The 16,169-nt window shown below is 39.9% G+C and overlaps 1 protein-coding gene across 3 annotated transcripts; it reads left to right on the forward strand.

The window, feature by feature from the left end:
* Positions 1 to 810: 810 nt before the first annotated feature.
* On the forward strand, positions 811 to 14,720 carry LOC311050985 (H-2 class II histocompatibility antigen, E-S beta chain-like). Of its 3 annotated transcripts, none has more exons than XM_084065286.1 (9): positions 811 to 977; positions 2,049 to 2,127; positions 5,722 to 5,979; positions 7,536 to 7,809; positions 9,086 to 9,304; positions 11,481 to 11,548; positions 12,692 to 12,805; positions 13,165 to 13,221; positions 13,856 to 14,720. In XM_084065286.1, exons 2-8 carry the CDS (start codon positions 2,061 to 2,063, stop codon positions 13,200 to 13,202), a joined length of 1,038 nt encoding a protein of 345 aa, XP_083921412.1. In that variant the 5' UTR covers positions 811 to 977; positions 2,049 to 2,060; the 3' UTR covers positions 13,203 to 13,221; positions 13,856 to 14,720. The 3 variants fall into 3 exon arrangements, with proteins under 3 accessions (XP_083921412.1, XP_083921410.1, XP_083921411.1); XM_084065284.1 differs by having other exon boundaries at positions 2,059 to 2,127; positions 7,536 to 7,808; positions 9,088 to 9,304; XM_084065285.1 differs by having other exon boundaries at positions 811 to 973; positions 2,044 to 2,127.
* Positions 14,721 to 16,169: the final 1,449 nt, after the last annotated feature.

Below are 16,169 nucleotides of genomic sequence, written 5' to 3' on the forward strand. Positions count from 1 at the left end.
GTCAGTAGGAGGGGCAAGATTTTGTTGGAGGGGGGTGGGAGGGAGACAAAAGCTATGGAACTCTGACTGCTATTATTTTTAAACTATGGAATTGGAAATAATAGATCATATTCACATGGCGGCCATGTTTGCATTTTGCATTGAAGAAACAGGGTAGCATTTCATTAACTTAATAGCAAAATGGCCGCCGTGTGAATATGGTCTTCAGAGACCACACCCCTCCTTGTCACCCTGCATAATAATACATATGTGCAGAGTAGACCAGTGGAGTGCTCCAGCATTTTATTTGGGTTTTCTCTTCTGAAGTGACCAGATATTTTACTTTCCAATTCAAGTTGTCCCGCTTTCTTTCTTTCTTTCTTTCTTTCTTGTGTTTCTCTTCAACAGAATCAGAATCATCTTTATTGTCACATCACAGGTTAAAGGTGTAAAGAAGTGGGTGAAATCATTTTTAGTGCAGCTCCATCGTTTTAGTTATTTTCAGAAAGAGAAAGAAAAGAAGACGGGGAGGGGCAAGGAGAGAATAAAAGATGAATTAAACAAAGATATTTACTTACAGTATGTACAAGAGGTTAGATATAAGGTGCATAAGGTACAGTATGTACATGAGGTTAGACATAAGGTGCATCAGCAGCAGCTATACATGATATGTGCAAAAATCCAGACTGTCCTCTTTCCAGAAACAGATGATGTAACATCATATCTTTAATCTGATTGGCTGATTCTTCTGAACTAAAGAACGAGTCCTCCTTCATTCTCTTTCAGACTCCAGAACTTCTCTTCCAGTAAGCATTGTTTACTCTGATCTGTTTATTCTCATCTGTTTATTCTGATCTGTTTATTCTCATCTGTTTATTCTCGTTTGTTCATTCCCATCTATTAAATTCAGTTCAGTTTTGATCAGTGATGATAAAGATTACAGCCACCCTCCTCATCCTCTCCTCTGTACTTCATGTCAAAGCGATCCCAGGAAGTAAGTACATTATATTTATGTTATTATATAATATATACATTTATAACTACTGTTATTATATAAAACCAAATAAGAACGATGCACAATACAAACAAATGACACACATGCATGCACACGCACACACACACACACACACACACACACACACACACACACACACACACACACACACACACAAAAGCGATGTTAGCCTCTGTCAGTAGGGGGGGCAAGATTTTGTCGGGGTGGGGGGGGGGGACAAAATGGAACTCTGACTGGTATTATTTTACACTATGGAATTGGAAATAATAAACCATATTCACATGGTGGCCATTTTTTCATTTTGCATTGAAAAACGGGGTGGCATTTCATTAACTTAATAGCAAAATGGCCGCCGTGTGAATATGGTCTTCAGAGACCACACCCCCTTCACCCTGCATAATAATACATATGTGCAGAGTAGACCAGTGGAGTGCTCCAGCATTTTATTTGGGTTTTCTCTTCTGAAGTGACCAGATATTTTACTTTCTGATTCAAGTTGTCCCCCTTTCTTTCTTTCTTTCTTTCTTTCTTGTGTTCCTCTTCAACATAATCAGAATCATCTATATTGTCACATCACAGGTTAAAGGTGTAAATATGTGGGTGAAATCATTTTTTGTGCAGCTCCATTTTAGTTATTTTCAGAAAGAAAAGAAGACGGGGATGGGGGGGGGGTAAGGAGAGAATAAAAGATGAATTAAACAAAGATATGTGCATACTGTATGTGCATGAGGTTAGACACAAGGTACAGTATGTACATGAGGTTAGACATAAGATGCATAAGGTACAGCATGTAAATGAGGAGACATAAGGTGCATGAGTAGCAAATATAAACTGTTCATGATAGGTGCAATAATCCAGACTGTCGTCTTCTTGGAAACAGATGATGTAACATCATATCTTTAATCTGATTGGCTGATTCTTCTAAACTACAGAACGGATCCTCCTTCATTCTCTTTCAGACTCTCTCTTTCAGTAAACATCTGTTTATTCTTATCTGTTTATTCTGATCTGTTTATTCTCATCTGTTTATTCTCATCTATTAAATTCAGTTCAGTTTTGATCAGTGATGATGAAGATTACAGCCACCCTCCTCATCCTCTCCTCTGTACTTCATGTCAAAGCGATCCCAGGAAGTAAGTACATTATATTTATGTTATCTAACTATATAAATGGCGACCAACTTCCGCACCCTCGGTGTCCACACCCCACAGCTCTGTTATCGACTAAACAACGCACCGCCAGACCACATCTCGCCAACTGACTCGCCACGCCGGCCGCGCTGAATTTACACCTCGCGTAGGGGACATCTCACTGCTCACTACAGCTTTTCCACCGCGCAACATAATTAATTCTACTCACCAAATGTCGGACAAAACGGAAGGGGAGCCAGCTTCGTACCCTTTACCGTGCGCACGACCTCATCACCACAACAGCACGCAGCCGCTGCGGGTTTTTTTTCCTTTTTTTCCAAACTTTTTTTTTGGTCACCATTTTCTCCAGGCACCATTTCTGGTGTAACGTCGGGTGTTTCTTTTCACCAGCCAATCACCTTTCACGTTGCCACGTCCGTTGCCACGTCGCGCTCACGTACGCTAAACAAGCGCTGCCGTGCGCACAATGCAAACGAGCCCAAAGGCGCGCAAAAATAAGCCGACCATTGCTTAGACACAAAGTCAGACCTGGCAACGCAGCCTACGCCAATCATGTGTGAGAGATCTACAAGCTATGGGGCAGAGACGCCACCGTATCTTAGCAACAACTACAGCGCTCACTCTCATTGGTCGTGTCACGTTAACAGCAGTCTCCAGACAATGGCATCGCAGACAGCTTGCTGTTACTGCTGTAGCCATCACAGGCAGTTGCAGCACGACGGACAGGGCGCTGTGCTAGCTGCCATGTCGCTAACGCTAACCTGGTTGTCATGCCTGCAGCGGCTGTGCAATCACTTTGTCAACAATGCACGTTCGTGTGGTGAATGTCTATATTGCTGCTCAGTTCGTCCATTGTAGATGGTGTATGTTTGTGTGTGTCTTCTGGAGAACTATGTCGCTCCACAGCAACTACAGTAACTAACGTAATGGCAGGACCGCCCCGTGCAACGCATGTTAGCCTGCATTATGGTCATGTAGTAATTTCAGATAATTTCGCTCCGATTAGAGCAGTGTTTATCAACCCTTTCACGCCGCCCCCCCCCCCCCCCCCCCCCCCCAAATACACGTACTTGATCTGGGACCCCCCCATTCTGTTTGACTCCGTTCCACAAGTAAATATTGTGAAAATAGCCGATCTACAAGCTCGAAACGCCTCACGTTGAGAGGCTTTGTAAGCTTGGAGATCGGCTATTTTCTACATGATTGCCTCTTTCTTACATTCTTTGCCAATGTGGCCGATGTTTTCATAGCATACTTTATTGACTACTTCTGTTGCAGAAATGGCCATTTCCTTTACTTTCGGTTTTTTATTGTCTCCGCCAGGCCGAAAGGCATGGCGCAAGACTATGTTTCACCCCCTGTCGATAAATGAACACATGACGTCGGTGGGAGAGGAGATATTGTGTCTTTTGGACAAACAGCAGCATGGTGCTGATGTTTGTTGTGTGAAGCAGCTTAATGTCAGAGTGTTTGTGTTGGAGCGCCTCGGTGCGGCTGCAGAGTTCATGTGCAACCTCTTCCAGAGAGACACAGAGACACTAGAAACTCTGCTGGGGAAAAAAAACACTGCTGGGCATTGACTTTCCTATGGACATTGATCTACACACTGCAGGTATATCTGCTACACACACAACATCAAACTACACACTGCAGGTATGATGCAGCGTTTGCATTACAGCCAGCATGCCAGCGTAGTTCCCATATGGTTTCAAGGTGGGCTAAACCATATGGACCCCATGTCAGCAATGTCAGCAGCATCCACTTCAGTCCCAACTGCGATGCCCATGCAGGCTATAAGTAGCTTCTACCTGGCCCTTAGGTGGGCCCCAACTAGCCATGTTTATGTGGGACCAAGGCGGGTCCTAACTGGGTTTGCCCATGCAGGCTTTAACTGGGTTCTACCTGGGCCCTAGGTGTACCCTAACCAACCACAGTGCAGTGCCCATCGCTCCAATTGTTGTGACGTCAGGGCTCTCAATACTGCACATTGGTGGAGGAGGAGGGGCCGCAGGGCGACCGCACACATCGCTGAACCAATGGTAGCCCACGGATGTTTCCTCTGTGGATTTACAATCTGCCCCTCTATGCCACATATCATCCGCACTACAGGGTCTTCACTGACCCAGCCACGGCCCCACTGACCCTCATGACGCTACGCCACTTAAACGTGCGGCAGCATGCGCTGGGTTGCCAGGTTTGCACAGCCTGCGCCAGAAACAAGCAACCACCTTCATGAAATAAAAAAAAACACCGAAATGGTCCGCAATGTTCCAGGGGTGTCCCCGCGCGTCCCAACACTCCACAGGGGGGTCAGTGGACCATCAGGGGGTCCGCGGACCCCCTGTGGACCCCCTGAAACATAACAAATATTATTTCTTCAAATTTTTTCCTTTTTCAAAAAAACTTTTCCACAGTTTCACTCCGGCGATTTGGGTCCCCCAATATACACACGGCCACGCTGGGCCCCGTGCGCGGCTGGGGTTGAGGGGGGCGTAGCCCCCCGAAACTCTAGTTATATATATATACATTTATATCTACTGTTATTATATAAAATTAAATTATGTGAACAATGCACAATACAAACAAATGGCACGCACGCACGCACGCACACACACACACACACACACACACACACACACACACACACACACACACACACACACACACACACACACACACACACACACACACACACACACACACACACACACACACACACACACCTCTTACTACCTGTATATACAGTATTGGATCTTGAATGTTGGTCCAAATACATAAACATTAAAACAGATGTTAGGAACTGTTGTTGTGACATCATGAAATAAATCATTCTGTATGAATTACTTTCTTAATAAAATGCAAAACAAAAAAAAACATTTGAATGTGTTTCAGTGAATAAAACGTTTGACAGGAAGTTACTTTTAATATCCAACCTTTCACTTCATATAAGAACCAAACATGCAGTGGTGTAAAGTAACTAATCACATTTACTCAAGTACTGTACTCAAGTACAATTTTGAGGTGCTTATACTTTATCTTTACTGGAGTATTTCCAATTTCCAGTACTTTTACTTATACTCCACTACATCTCACAAGCAAATATTGTACTTTTACAATTATTTGAAAACTTTAGTTACTAGTTACTTAATTAATTTTACTTAGTTAATTTACAGATATAAATTATATATAAAAAAATACATTAAACACTTTAGCCCTATGTTATACCTAGGCTATTTGAAAATAGCAGATCTACAAGCTCACAACGCGTCGCATTGTGACGCGTTGTGAGCTTGTAGATCTGCTATTTTCAAACATTTTAGTACATTTACTTTTGGTAGTTTAAATACATTTTTATAGCAATACTTTTGTACTTTTACTCAAGTCAATTTTTAATTCCGGACTTTTACTTGTAAAAGAGTACTTCTAAATTGCAGTATTGATACTTTTACTTAAGTAAAACATTTGAGTACTTTTTCCACCACTGCAAACATGATTGTTTAACATGATGATTATGTGTTATTGTCACTGTGAAGAAGTTTGTTGTTGAATTTAATGTCATATTTGTTTTATTTCCAGTGTTCCATGAGGAGATTAATGTCCTTGGCTGTTCAGACACAGTTAAAGATTCATATAAAGAGTACATGTATGCACTGGATGGTGAAGTGTTGGCGTACAGAGACTTCAACAAAGGGAAGGTGGTGGAGCCTCAGCCTCCGTTTGTAGATCATATGACCTACGCTGCAGACACTTATGAAGCAGCTTTGAATTGGCAGGCACTCTGCAAACACAACCTGGACACCATTCGCACTGCCATGAAGAAACCACCAGTGAAAGGTACATGAATACTATGAACACAATAGTTATGAACTAAAACGGTTGAATATATTTAACATTAATGAAAATGTTTAAACATGTATATTAAGCATTTATAGTGAAATATTTTCTAAATAATATGTATTTCTAGTAAACATGAATATGTGCTCAAGGTGCTTTATTTTTATTTTATTTAACAAATCTATGTATTAGTATGTACTTGTATTGTACTTGTAGTATTTTACTTTTACTCCACACAATTATTTGAAAACTTTAGTTACTAGTTACTTTGTAGATTTTGATTATTATTACAAAACATACATTAACCAATTCAGCCCTATAGGCCATTTGAAAATAGCCGATCTACAAGCTCACAATGCATCACTAATCACGATTTGATGCATTGTGAGCTTGTAGATCTGCTATTTTCAAAAGATTTGTATACTGTACATTTCAAGACTTGAAATGGGACATTTTGTACAATGAGTATTTTTACTTTTAGTACATTTTGATGCAAATACTTTTGAACTTTTACTCAAGTACATTTTGAATTCCGGACGTTTAATTGTAACAGAGTATTTCTCTATATTGCAATTTTTGATACTTTTAAGCAAAACATTTGAGTACTTTTTCCACCACTGAAGGATGGTAGAGTGTGTTACTTTATGGTTGTTTCATTTATTGATCAATACAAAAAAAGCTCATGAGCTTGTAGATCTGCTGTCGGCTGGGGGTGGGCGTGGCCTATTACCTTGGAGGGTTGGTTTGAATCTGTGGGTGTGGCCAAACACTTGGGGGGGGGGGGGGGGTAAAATAATAATCCTATTTCAACTGGATGGGACCCCCCAAAATAATCCTATTTGAACTGGAGACCCCCCACAATTGTAATATTGATTGACCTGGTATCCTATAGTTTCTTTGAGGCTCTTCATTGTTCTCTCTACTCTCTATATGTGACTATTTACCTTGTTTGCTGACTAGAGTCACTGATGGGAAAAGTACTCAAATGTTTTACTTAAGTAAAATCATCAATGCTGCAATCTAGAAGTACTCTGTTACAAGTAAAAGTTCTGAATTCAAGAATGACTTGAGTAAAAGTACAAAAGTATTTGCATCAAAATGTACTTAAAGTACAAAAAGTACTAAAATGTTTGAAAATAGCAGATCTACAAGCTCGTAGCACGGCACTCGGTGCCGCGCTACGAGCTTGTAGATCTGCTATTTTCAAATCGCCTATATATAGTAGGTATAAAAAGGGGTTATCCTGGAAATACATGATGGGGTCTGACAGACAGACAGACAGACAGACAGACAGACAGACAGACAGACAGAGAGACAGACAGACAGACAACTGGACACATAGAGAAACAAAACTTAACTGGTAGCTCAATCTCATTGTATTTAAGATCTTCAATATACATTCAAAACATTTTAATGCCAGATTTCACATCCTGAACCTATTTTAGACTTTATGTAGTGACATGTTGGGCCGATAGGGGGCAGTTAGCCTAGTGTTGATATTATACAGATGATAATAAAACTGAACATTAATGACATTTTTAATTGTCTGTTTCCAGATGGATATGTGTTCTATCAGGCTACCCGCTGTGTGTTTAACTCCAGTGAGCTGAAGGACATACAGTACATACTGTCATATAATTTCGATGGTGATGAGATCCTCAGGTGGGACAGTAGAGTAGATCAGTATGTTGGATACACTGAGCTTGGTGTGAAGAACGCAGAGCGCTGGAATAAAGATCCTACAGGACTGGCTGAGATGAGAGCACAACCAGAGGCATTCTGCAAACACAACACTGAGATCGACTACTCCTCTGTTCTGAACAAGAGAGGTGAGCTGATCTCAGAGCAGCACTCAACACTTATCACCTCATAAACTATAACATGAAATCACATGATTCTATTCAGAGATGATTAATGGTGTTAATATTGATCTGATAATGATTATAAAACATGACTTAATCTGCTGACAAACATTTCAGATCCTCTTAACCCATTAAGATCTGAAGAAGCATCTGTGTCACATTTTGATTTGAGCTAAAAAGCATTACTTTACACTTTGGCTATTAAAAAAGTAGCAGATGTACAAGCTCATAGCGCGGCACCGAGTGCTGCGCTATGAGCTTGTAGATCTGCTATTTTTTTTTTTATCAAGAAAATGTGTGTAAATTCATATATTTATATTATTTTCAAGCTAACATTTTTAACTCAAATCTTTGCTTCTGGGGGTCCCTGGAACAAAGTATTTTGAGATGGGCGTCGGCATTTTGGGTGGTCCTTTACATGAAAACGTTTGAGAACTACTGATAAAGAAACAATAGTTTTTCAGAAAACTGGATTTAGAAGACATCTGTAAAATCGGCCTCAGGTCTTAATGGTTTAAACACTTAAAGGGATAGTTCACCCCAAAAATGACTTATTTTCTACACCCCATAAAGCCTTGAATTCATGGAGTTTTTTTTTGTTTTTGTCGCATTCCCGAGACAATAATTTGATTGATTAATTTGGAAAGATGCTAATGTCTCTGGTAGGAGACTCAAAGGAGACTCTTTGAGTCTCCTATTGGAGAGACCGCCGGTCATCAAATTATTGGCTTAGGAATGCGACAAAAACTAAACAAAATCTAGTTCTAGTTCAAGGCCAGGTCTATTGCTAGAGTCTGCAGATTATGGTGGTAGATTGGGAGTGAGTCTGCAGCTCTAACTGCAATGGGCAGTTCGTTCCACCGTTTGGGAGCCAGAAGGGAGAAGAGTCTAGGACGTGAGGAGCGTTGTCCAGGGTGTTCTAGAGAAGGGAGAAGAGTCTAGGACGTGAGGAGCGTTGTCCAGGGTGCTTTAGAGAAGATTCTGACAGCTTCCCTGTGTTAGCTGATCTGAGTGAGCGGGAGGGGTTGTAAGCCTGTTGAAGCTTTCTAGATCATTTGGATCTCATTTGGATAATATACAATTATTAATGATAATGACATGTTCAAATGACTGGTATATATTAATAAGTGTGATAATAATGATAATGATAAGGGTAACAATAGAAATAATAATAATGATAATAATAATAATAATAATAATAATAATAATAATAATAATAATAATAATAATAATCTTATTTATCCAGTGGAGCCCAAAGTGAGACTGAAGTCAGAGACTCCCCCTCGTCGTGGTGAACACACTCACATGCTGAGGTGCAGCAGCTACGACTTCTATCCTAAAGTGATCCTGGTGACCTGGTGGATAGGTCAAGAACCTTTGACCTCTGGTCTCTTCTCTACCGCTGAGCTGTCTGATGGAGACTGGTACTACCAGTACCACTCCTACCTGGAGTACACACCCAGGTACACACCTAACAGACACCTATACATAGAAATACACACCTAATAGACACCTACTGTATACACATATTCCTTAAAAATAAAACAAGTGTTACTCTCTTGCTGAAAATGGCCCATTAATTGGTAGGCTAATATTAAGTCACACACAGACCCACACACCCACAGAAGATTCCTCCTGACCATGTTTATCACCAGTCCACTCCAGACAAAACCACGCAGCAAGCTCGTCGTCGTGCACACATGACGAACGCAGAAAGAGACCCGCGCAAGAGCGTGCTATACTTACATGAATACACACACAGGAATACGCTATAACGTGCTTATCTCGTTATTAAGTTTCTTCTGCCTCTTGCCTTCCTATAGACCAATTATTTGTTTACAAACATTGAGACTAGACGCACAGGTGACTGCTTCATGTAATCAATTCCCAACAGATCCCCAAACCTGCTGTTTTGGGGTGAGCTTGTTTCAGTTCATTCAACCACCTCTGTGTGTAGGCTAGTGGGGTGCGCCCTGGCGACACATATATACTTCATCGCGCAACGGTATTGCGCACCGAGAACAGCTGACATACAAGCTCACAACCGAGTCACGGATGCGACCGCTGTGAGCTTGGAGATCTGCTATTCTCGGCCGTTCTCTGCGCGCGACACCTTCGCGGGACGGAGCATAAATTAGTCTTGACGGGCTGCAGCTGCGCGAGCCAAGCAGGTTCTGGTGCCATGATCATAGAGCGCTCCCTATGTTCTTATGACAGCCACTGGAGGTGGAGTTTTGAGGACAACTGCTTTGAATTAAGCAATATTACACGAGAGGGTGTGCTTTACCGTCATTATTGGCACGACAGTGATGCGGTCAGGAACGAGGCGCCAGCCGAGTTCCGCCAGCATCACTGAAGTGCCAATAATGACAGTAAAGCACACCCTCGAGTGTAATATTGCGATTATACAACAGTTACCAACAAAACACATCCACATGTATTCATATTGTGGGGCAATTAATAATAAAAATGTTTCGCTATTGTCCGTTTCCCTGTAAAGAGAAGAGTTTTTGACTGAGAGACATTAAATAGTCCCTGTAGCAGTGCTTTGAGTTTGAGGCACCATCTCATCAACACAGCTGAGCTATCAATGCTTGCGCAGTGGAATGAATTCCAGTAGGCTATATGCTCCGTCGTACGACCGTGTCACGCGGCCAAAATAACTGATCTACAAGCTGACAACGCGTCGCGATGGCGACGCGTTGTGAACTTGTAGATCGGCTATTTTGGCCGCGTGACACGGTCGTACGACGGAGCATATAGCCTACTGGACTGTTAACGAAATGGGAGTCATTTTACTTTACACAGGAGGATATTTATAACCTTCTAACCATTGATCAACCGTAAATCCACCAAATTAACAACATAGTCCATTTTGCATAGCTGTTTGTTCTCCGGTGGCGGCGGTGGGTCAGGTTACTGTCTGTTTGTTTTCCTACCGTGGGACAGAGTGACTTCACAGCACAGCTGTGCCATATAATGGTCTAATCAGGTGCGGACTGGACTGCACTGCGGAGTGATTTATTAATGTGATTAGGCCCGTGCTATGATGCTGGTTTGAAGCACGGCTAGAAAGCTATTTCAACCAATCAGATTGCTTGGTCGGAACTACCTGTTGTATAATTGTTATTATTATGTACACACAACAGAAACCAAGGATTGTATATTTCAAGAGCGAGAGATCACAGTAAAAATCCTAAGCATTCTTCCTCCACACTGGGAGAAAAACAGCATCTGAAAGTTTGATGGGATGCATTTTTACACGTGAGACTGTGACCACTTTTACATTGCATCTTATGAGCGGTGGGGTTCTTTTGCTGCCGACCTGCGCGCGCATACTGTTTCGTATCAGTGTGACGTCGTCTGTTAAGGCGTCTATTGTTTCTGCAATGGGGAGGGAATAGTGGAATACACAATAAACACTAGAGCGGAGGAGAGCCCAGCGGGGCATTCATGCTCCTACACAAACAAAGTCAAACAAAATATTAATAAAGGTCAACGGATCAATATGTCGTTTCAGCGTGTAGATTGGGTACTAGTACTGTGTGTGTGCGTGTGCGTGTGCGTGTGCGTGTGTGTGTGTGTGTGTGTGTGTGTGTGTCGTGTGTGTGTGTGTGTGTGTGTGTGTGTGTATTACAGATCAGGAGAGAAGATCACATGCATGGTGGAACATCCCAGCCTGACCGCGCCTATCAAGATGGACTGGGGTCAGTTACTGTAATCTAGTTTAATCTACTGTCAAAATATCAGATATAAAAGCTCATAGCGCGGCACCGAGTGCCGCACTATGAACTTGTAGATCTGCTATTTTTGAAAAAACGTGAACATTTGTGCAAGTCTTTGAATATATGTATTTTAAAGCAAACATTTGTAACTGTCTTAATTTTTCTGAAAAAATATATCAGTGGTGCTCAAACTTTTTCTTGTCAAGGACCCCCAAATTGATATGTTTTTGGCCGCTGATCCCCATCAAAATATGTTGTTCCAGAAGAAAATGTTTGAGTTAAAAATGTTGTTTTAAAAATAAAATATATAAATTATATTTAAACATTTGCACAAATGTTCAAGATTTTTCAAAAATAGCAGATCTACAAGCTCATAGCGTGGCACTCTGTGTCGCGCCATGAGCTTATTGATTTGATAAAAGCAGATTAAAGACCAGATTGATTTGATAAAAGCTGATAAAAGACCAGATTGATTTGATAAAAGCTGATAAAAGACCAGATTGATTTGATAAAAGCAGATTAAAGACCAGATTGATTTGATAAAAACAGATCAAAGACCAGATTGATTTGATAAAAACAGATCAAAGAGTCATCATGGTTTCATCAATGTGAAAACAAGTTTTCTAAGACAGAACAAGCGCTGATGTTCTTTTTTACAAACTGCCTCACAGTTCTGAGTCTATGACTCTGTCCCAAGATACTTTCTGCACATTCCACAGCCTGGTTTATAATCATCAGAGTAAAAGGTTGATTCATGTCTTCTAAAGTCTATCATCATATCCTTTGTTTTGGATGTATTTAGCTCTAAGAAGGACATGTCACATCAGGTGACAAACTCCTCAAGGACTGGACCAATAGGGTTGGACTCATTATTACTGAACAGACTCACAATGACTGTGTCGTCTGTTTATTGTTTATTGTGTTTGGTTGTTGTAGCTTATTGTCAGATGACTCCATGTCAGAGTCTGTGAAGAACAAGGTGTTTTAATAAACTGTAATAATATGATATATGATATGATAAAATATAATATAATATAATATAATATAATATAATATAATATAATATAATATAATATAATATAATATAATATAATATAATATAATATGACATAATTGTATTGTCAGATGACTCCATGCCAGAGTCAGTGAAGAACAAGGTGGCCATGGGAGCATCAGGTCTGGTTCTGGGTCTGGTCTTGTTCCTGTCTGGATTCATCTACTTCCAGTGGAAGAAACGAGGTGATTAGCATGTTTGATTAACATGTTTTTAACATGTTTCATTAATTATTATACTACCAGTGGAACAAATGAGGTCAGATCAACAGAGGATCACATGACATGTGGAACCCTCACAGAAATGCAAACAAACAAACAAACAAACAAACAAACATGTAAAGCCACAACCTAAACTGGTTTATATTGGTTTAGAGCCTTAACCGGTTTAAACCAGTTTAGATAACCTAGTTAGAGGTCAAAGTGTGTTCTATGTTGTCACATTTAGCTTTAATACATCAGTGTTACATTTAGAGTACACACAATACAGTACATATGATTTATTTGTGTGTCTGCTTTAACTGTCTCTCTTCTTCTTCTATCAGGTCGTATTCTGGTGCCGACAACCAATGATGATCTTTAGACTCCTCCCACACACCCAGGTTCACTTCCTCTTTCTTTTTACTGAACTTTTTTTCTTTTTGTTTATGTATAAAAGTGTATAAAAGTAGAAAACACACACAAAACAACATGCTTGTGTAAGAAGTGAAACAACTAGCCTGTTAAACCATCCCGGTCGCGTGAATTTACATTATCATGTGTCTTCTGCTTAATTTATTATAATAATGAATCTAATAATCAAATGTAATAATCAAATGATTTGTTGTATCAGACAACACTGATGATAATGTGGTCAGATGAGGGGGGGGGGGGTTGTGTGTGTCTTCATCAGTTTGATGAACCGCCCACACTAATTGGGACTCCCTCTTCCTTTGGTGTGTCGCCCAGGTGGCGCCTAAACCCTGACCTTTAACCTCACATAAACTATGTCTATAAACCTAACCTTAACCCTAACCTTACTAATAACTTGTTCATGATCTATTAACCATTTATAGCATAGTTTTAAATCATTAAATCTTTAACCATTAACACACATTTAACAAGTTATGAATAACACATTAACTAATATTTTGGGAATGATTCATTTACTATTATAAGGGAATGTTATTCTAAAGTGTTAACATGTTCACACAGTTAATACATTCTGATTCTTAATGGTTTATTGTCTTTTCACAGAACACCTGGGTGTGTTTTCAGAGAAGCAGAGAGTCATCCCTGGTGGAGAGAGGAGGAAATACATGTGTGTCCATTCAGCTTTTAAATACTCATAACAGCAGCACAATGATGACATCATCAACCTTTTTCACTAATGTGTCCTTTAAACAATTAAAAATGCTAATTGGCTTGCTAAGGCTAACGGTAATTAAAGTCTTTTCCCGGTGTTTCGCCCAGGTCGACGTGGTTTTGAGGTGAGGTTAAGGTTAAGGTTAAAGTTAGGTTCATAGACATAGTTTATGTGAGGTTAAAGGTCAGGGTTTAGGCGCCACCTGGGCGACACACCAAAGGAAGAGGGAGTCCCAATTAGTGTGGGCGGTTCATCAAATTACTTTGTAGAGTTTCTGTCGTCAGAAAACACAAACATAATATTTCAGTTCTACACTATATTGAAACATTAAATAAATGATCACACACACAATCAGAGTTCTTCATAACATATATAATATTAATATCCATCTGAATGGAAGTCAGTCAACCATGTTTGTGAAAAAGGTTTTATTATTTTATAATTGACCATAAGTCATTTATTATTATGTAATCATTTATAATGTGTGATAATTAATGTGTTACGATCATCATGACATCACTATTTCCCTGTGATGGGTGGACCTGGTCCTCTAGGGTGGTCTGAGGTGATGTGTGGACCTGGTCCTCTAGGGTGGTCTGAGGTGATGGGTGGACCTGGTCCTCTAGGGTGGTCTGAGGTGATTATTTATCTTTTCGTTTTTCAGCTCCACTGTTGTGTTTCTATCTGTTCCTTCCCCCCTGGGATCTGGGCCCCTGATCATGAATGGTTTCAAGTTCAGATGTTAGATTTTGGCTTTAATTTGCTTGGTTTGAATGGAATGTCACAATATCAATAAAGGAATGAGAAAACATCATTGTGCCTCATGTTCTCTTAAATGTCAGTGCAGGTGGGTTGCCAATTTCAACCAATCAAGAGAGAGTGCCCATTCACAATTTAAAGCTATTTAACACTGTTACTGAATAAACACTATATAGTAATGATTACTATCACAATATAGAGCTATTTAACACTGATACTGAACAAACACTCTATAGTAATGATTACTATCACAATATAGAGCTATTTAACACTGTTACTGAAGAAATACTCTATAACAATGATTACTATCACAATACAGTATAGAGCTATTTAACACGGTTACTGAACAAACACTCTATAGTAATGATTACTATCACAATATAGAGCTATTTAACACGGTTACTGAACAAACACTCTATAGTAATGATTACTATCACAATACAGTATAGAGCTATTTAACACGGTTACTGAACAAACACTCTATACATGCCCTCTGGGAAGAGGTACCAGAGCATAAAGGCCAGCACAAGCAGACTGAAAGACAGTTTCCTCCCACAGGCTATTAGACTGCAAAATGAGTCTATGCGCTGAACTTCTGTGGTGTTACTTTGCACTGCACTGATCCTAGTCTTTTTACTGTTTTAAATGTATTTTTAAGCGTAGTATTGATATTTATTAACTGTTTTATTTCTGTGTTTTTGGAGCACCTCCCCAACATAAGTTTTTAACAGTGTGTACTTGTACATCCTTGTAAATCTCTTGAATCTTTTATCATGTTCGGGTTGTAAATGGAGAAAGTCATGTGAACCATGGCTAGCTTTTTTACACAAAGTCCCTCAGTTTGGCTGTTGCGATGTGACACTATGGTGATCTTGTTGTGAGCTATTGTATATCTGCTATTCTTTTTTTCTTTTTTTTTAATTGTTAAGTAGTGTTTCTTTTCCGATAATTTGTGAAAAGTTTTTGGACATTTTTGGGACATTTTAGCCTGTAGTAACATGTCATAAATAGGGACACCAGGTTGAAAATAGCTACAGTATGACCTTATAAAATCCAGAAAGTTCTTCTTCACCCACTGATGACTTCCTCAAACATTGCTTTAACTATTGATGGTTTGACCTCCTCACCTTCCATTACACAACCACATGCACTAGGGGTGTGCCGATACACTAATTTCACGAAACGATACGATACGATATTTGGCTCACAACTTCGATACGATTTCGATACGATACGATACGCACTTTTTTTATTATGAAAATATATGGAGGAGAAAAAAAGAAAATGCAAACAAATAATTCTGTTTTTGCATTATTCAGACATGCAAACTTGTAGCTTTTCAGCTACAATAGCCGTTTTGAATCCAAATAGTGTGACACCTGACCCGAAAAAAAAACATGTTGTCACTCTTTTCACTTCGGGGCCGTTTGCATGCCTGATTATTAT

Source organism: Gymnoscopelus microlampas, assembly GCF_963454915.1.
Source record: "Gymnoscopelus microlampas genome assembly, chromosome: 8".
Lineage (NCBI taxonomy): Eukaryota > Metazoa > Chordata > Actinopteri > Myctophiformes > Myctophidae > Gymnoscopelus > Gymnoscopelus microlampas.

What these genes read in the sequence shown, in the direction of transcription:
- LOC311050985 (XM_084065284.1), top strand. Translation starts at nt 953, where the DNA reads ATGTCAAAGCGATCCCAGGAAGTAA. An exon ending in GAAGAAACCACCAGTGAAAG is followed by an intron (nt 5,980 to 7,535) that starts GTACATGAATAC and finishes GTCTGTTTCCAG; the next exon opens with ATGGATATGTGTTCTATCAG. An exon ending in GCCTATCAAGATGGACTGGG is followed by an intron (nt 11,549 to 12,691) that starts GTCAGTTACTGT and finishes TTGTATTGTCAG; the next exon opens with ATGACTCCATGCCAGAGTCA.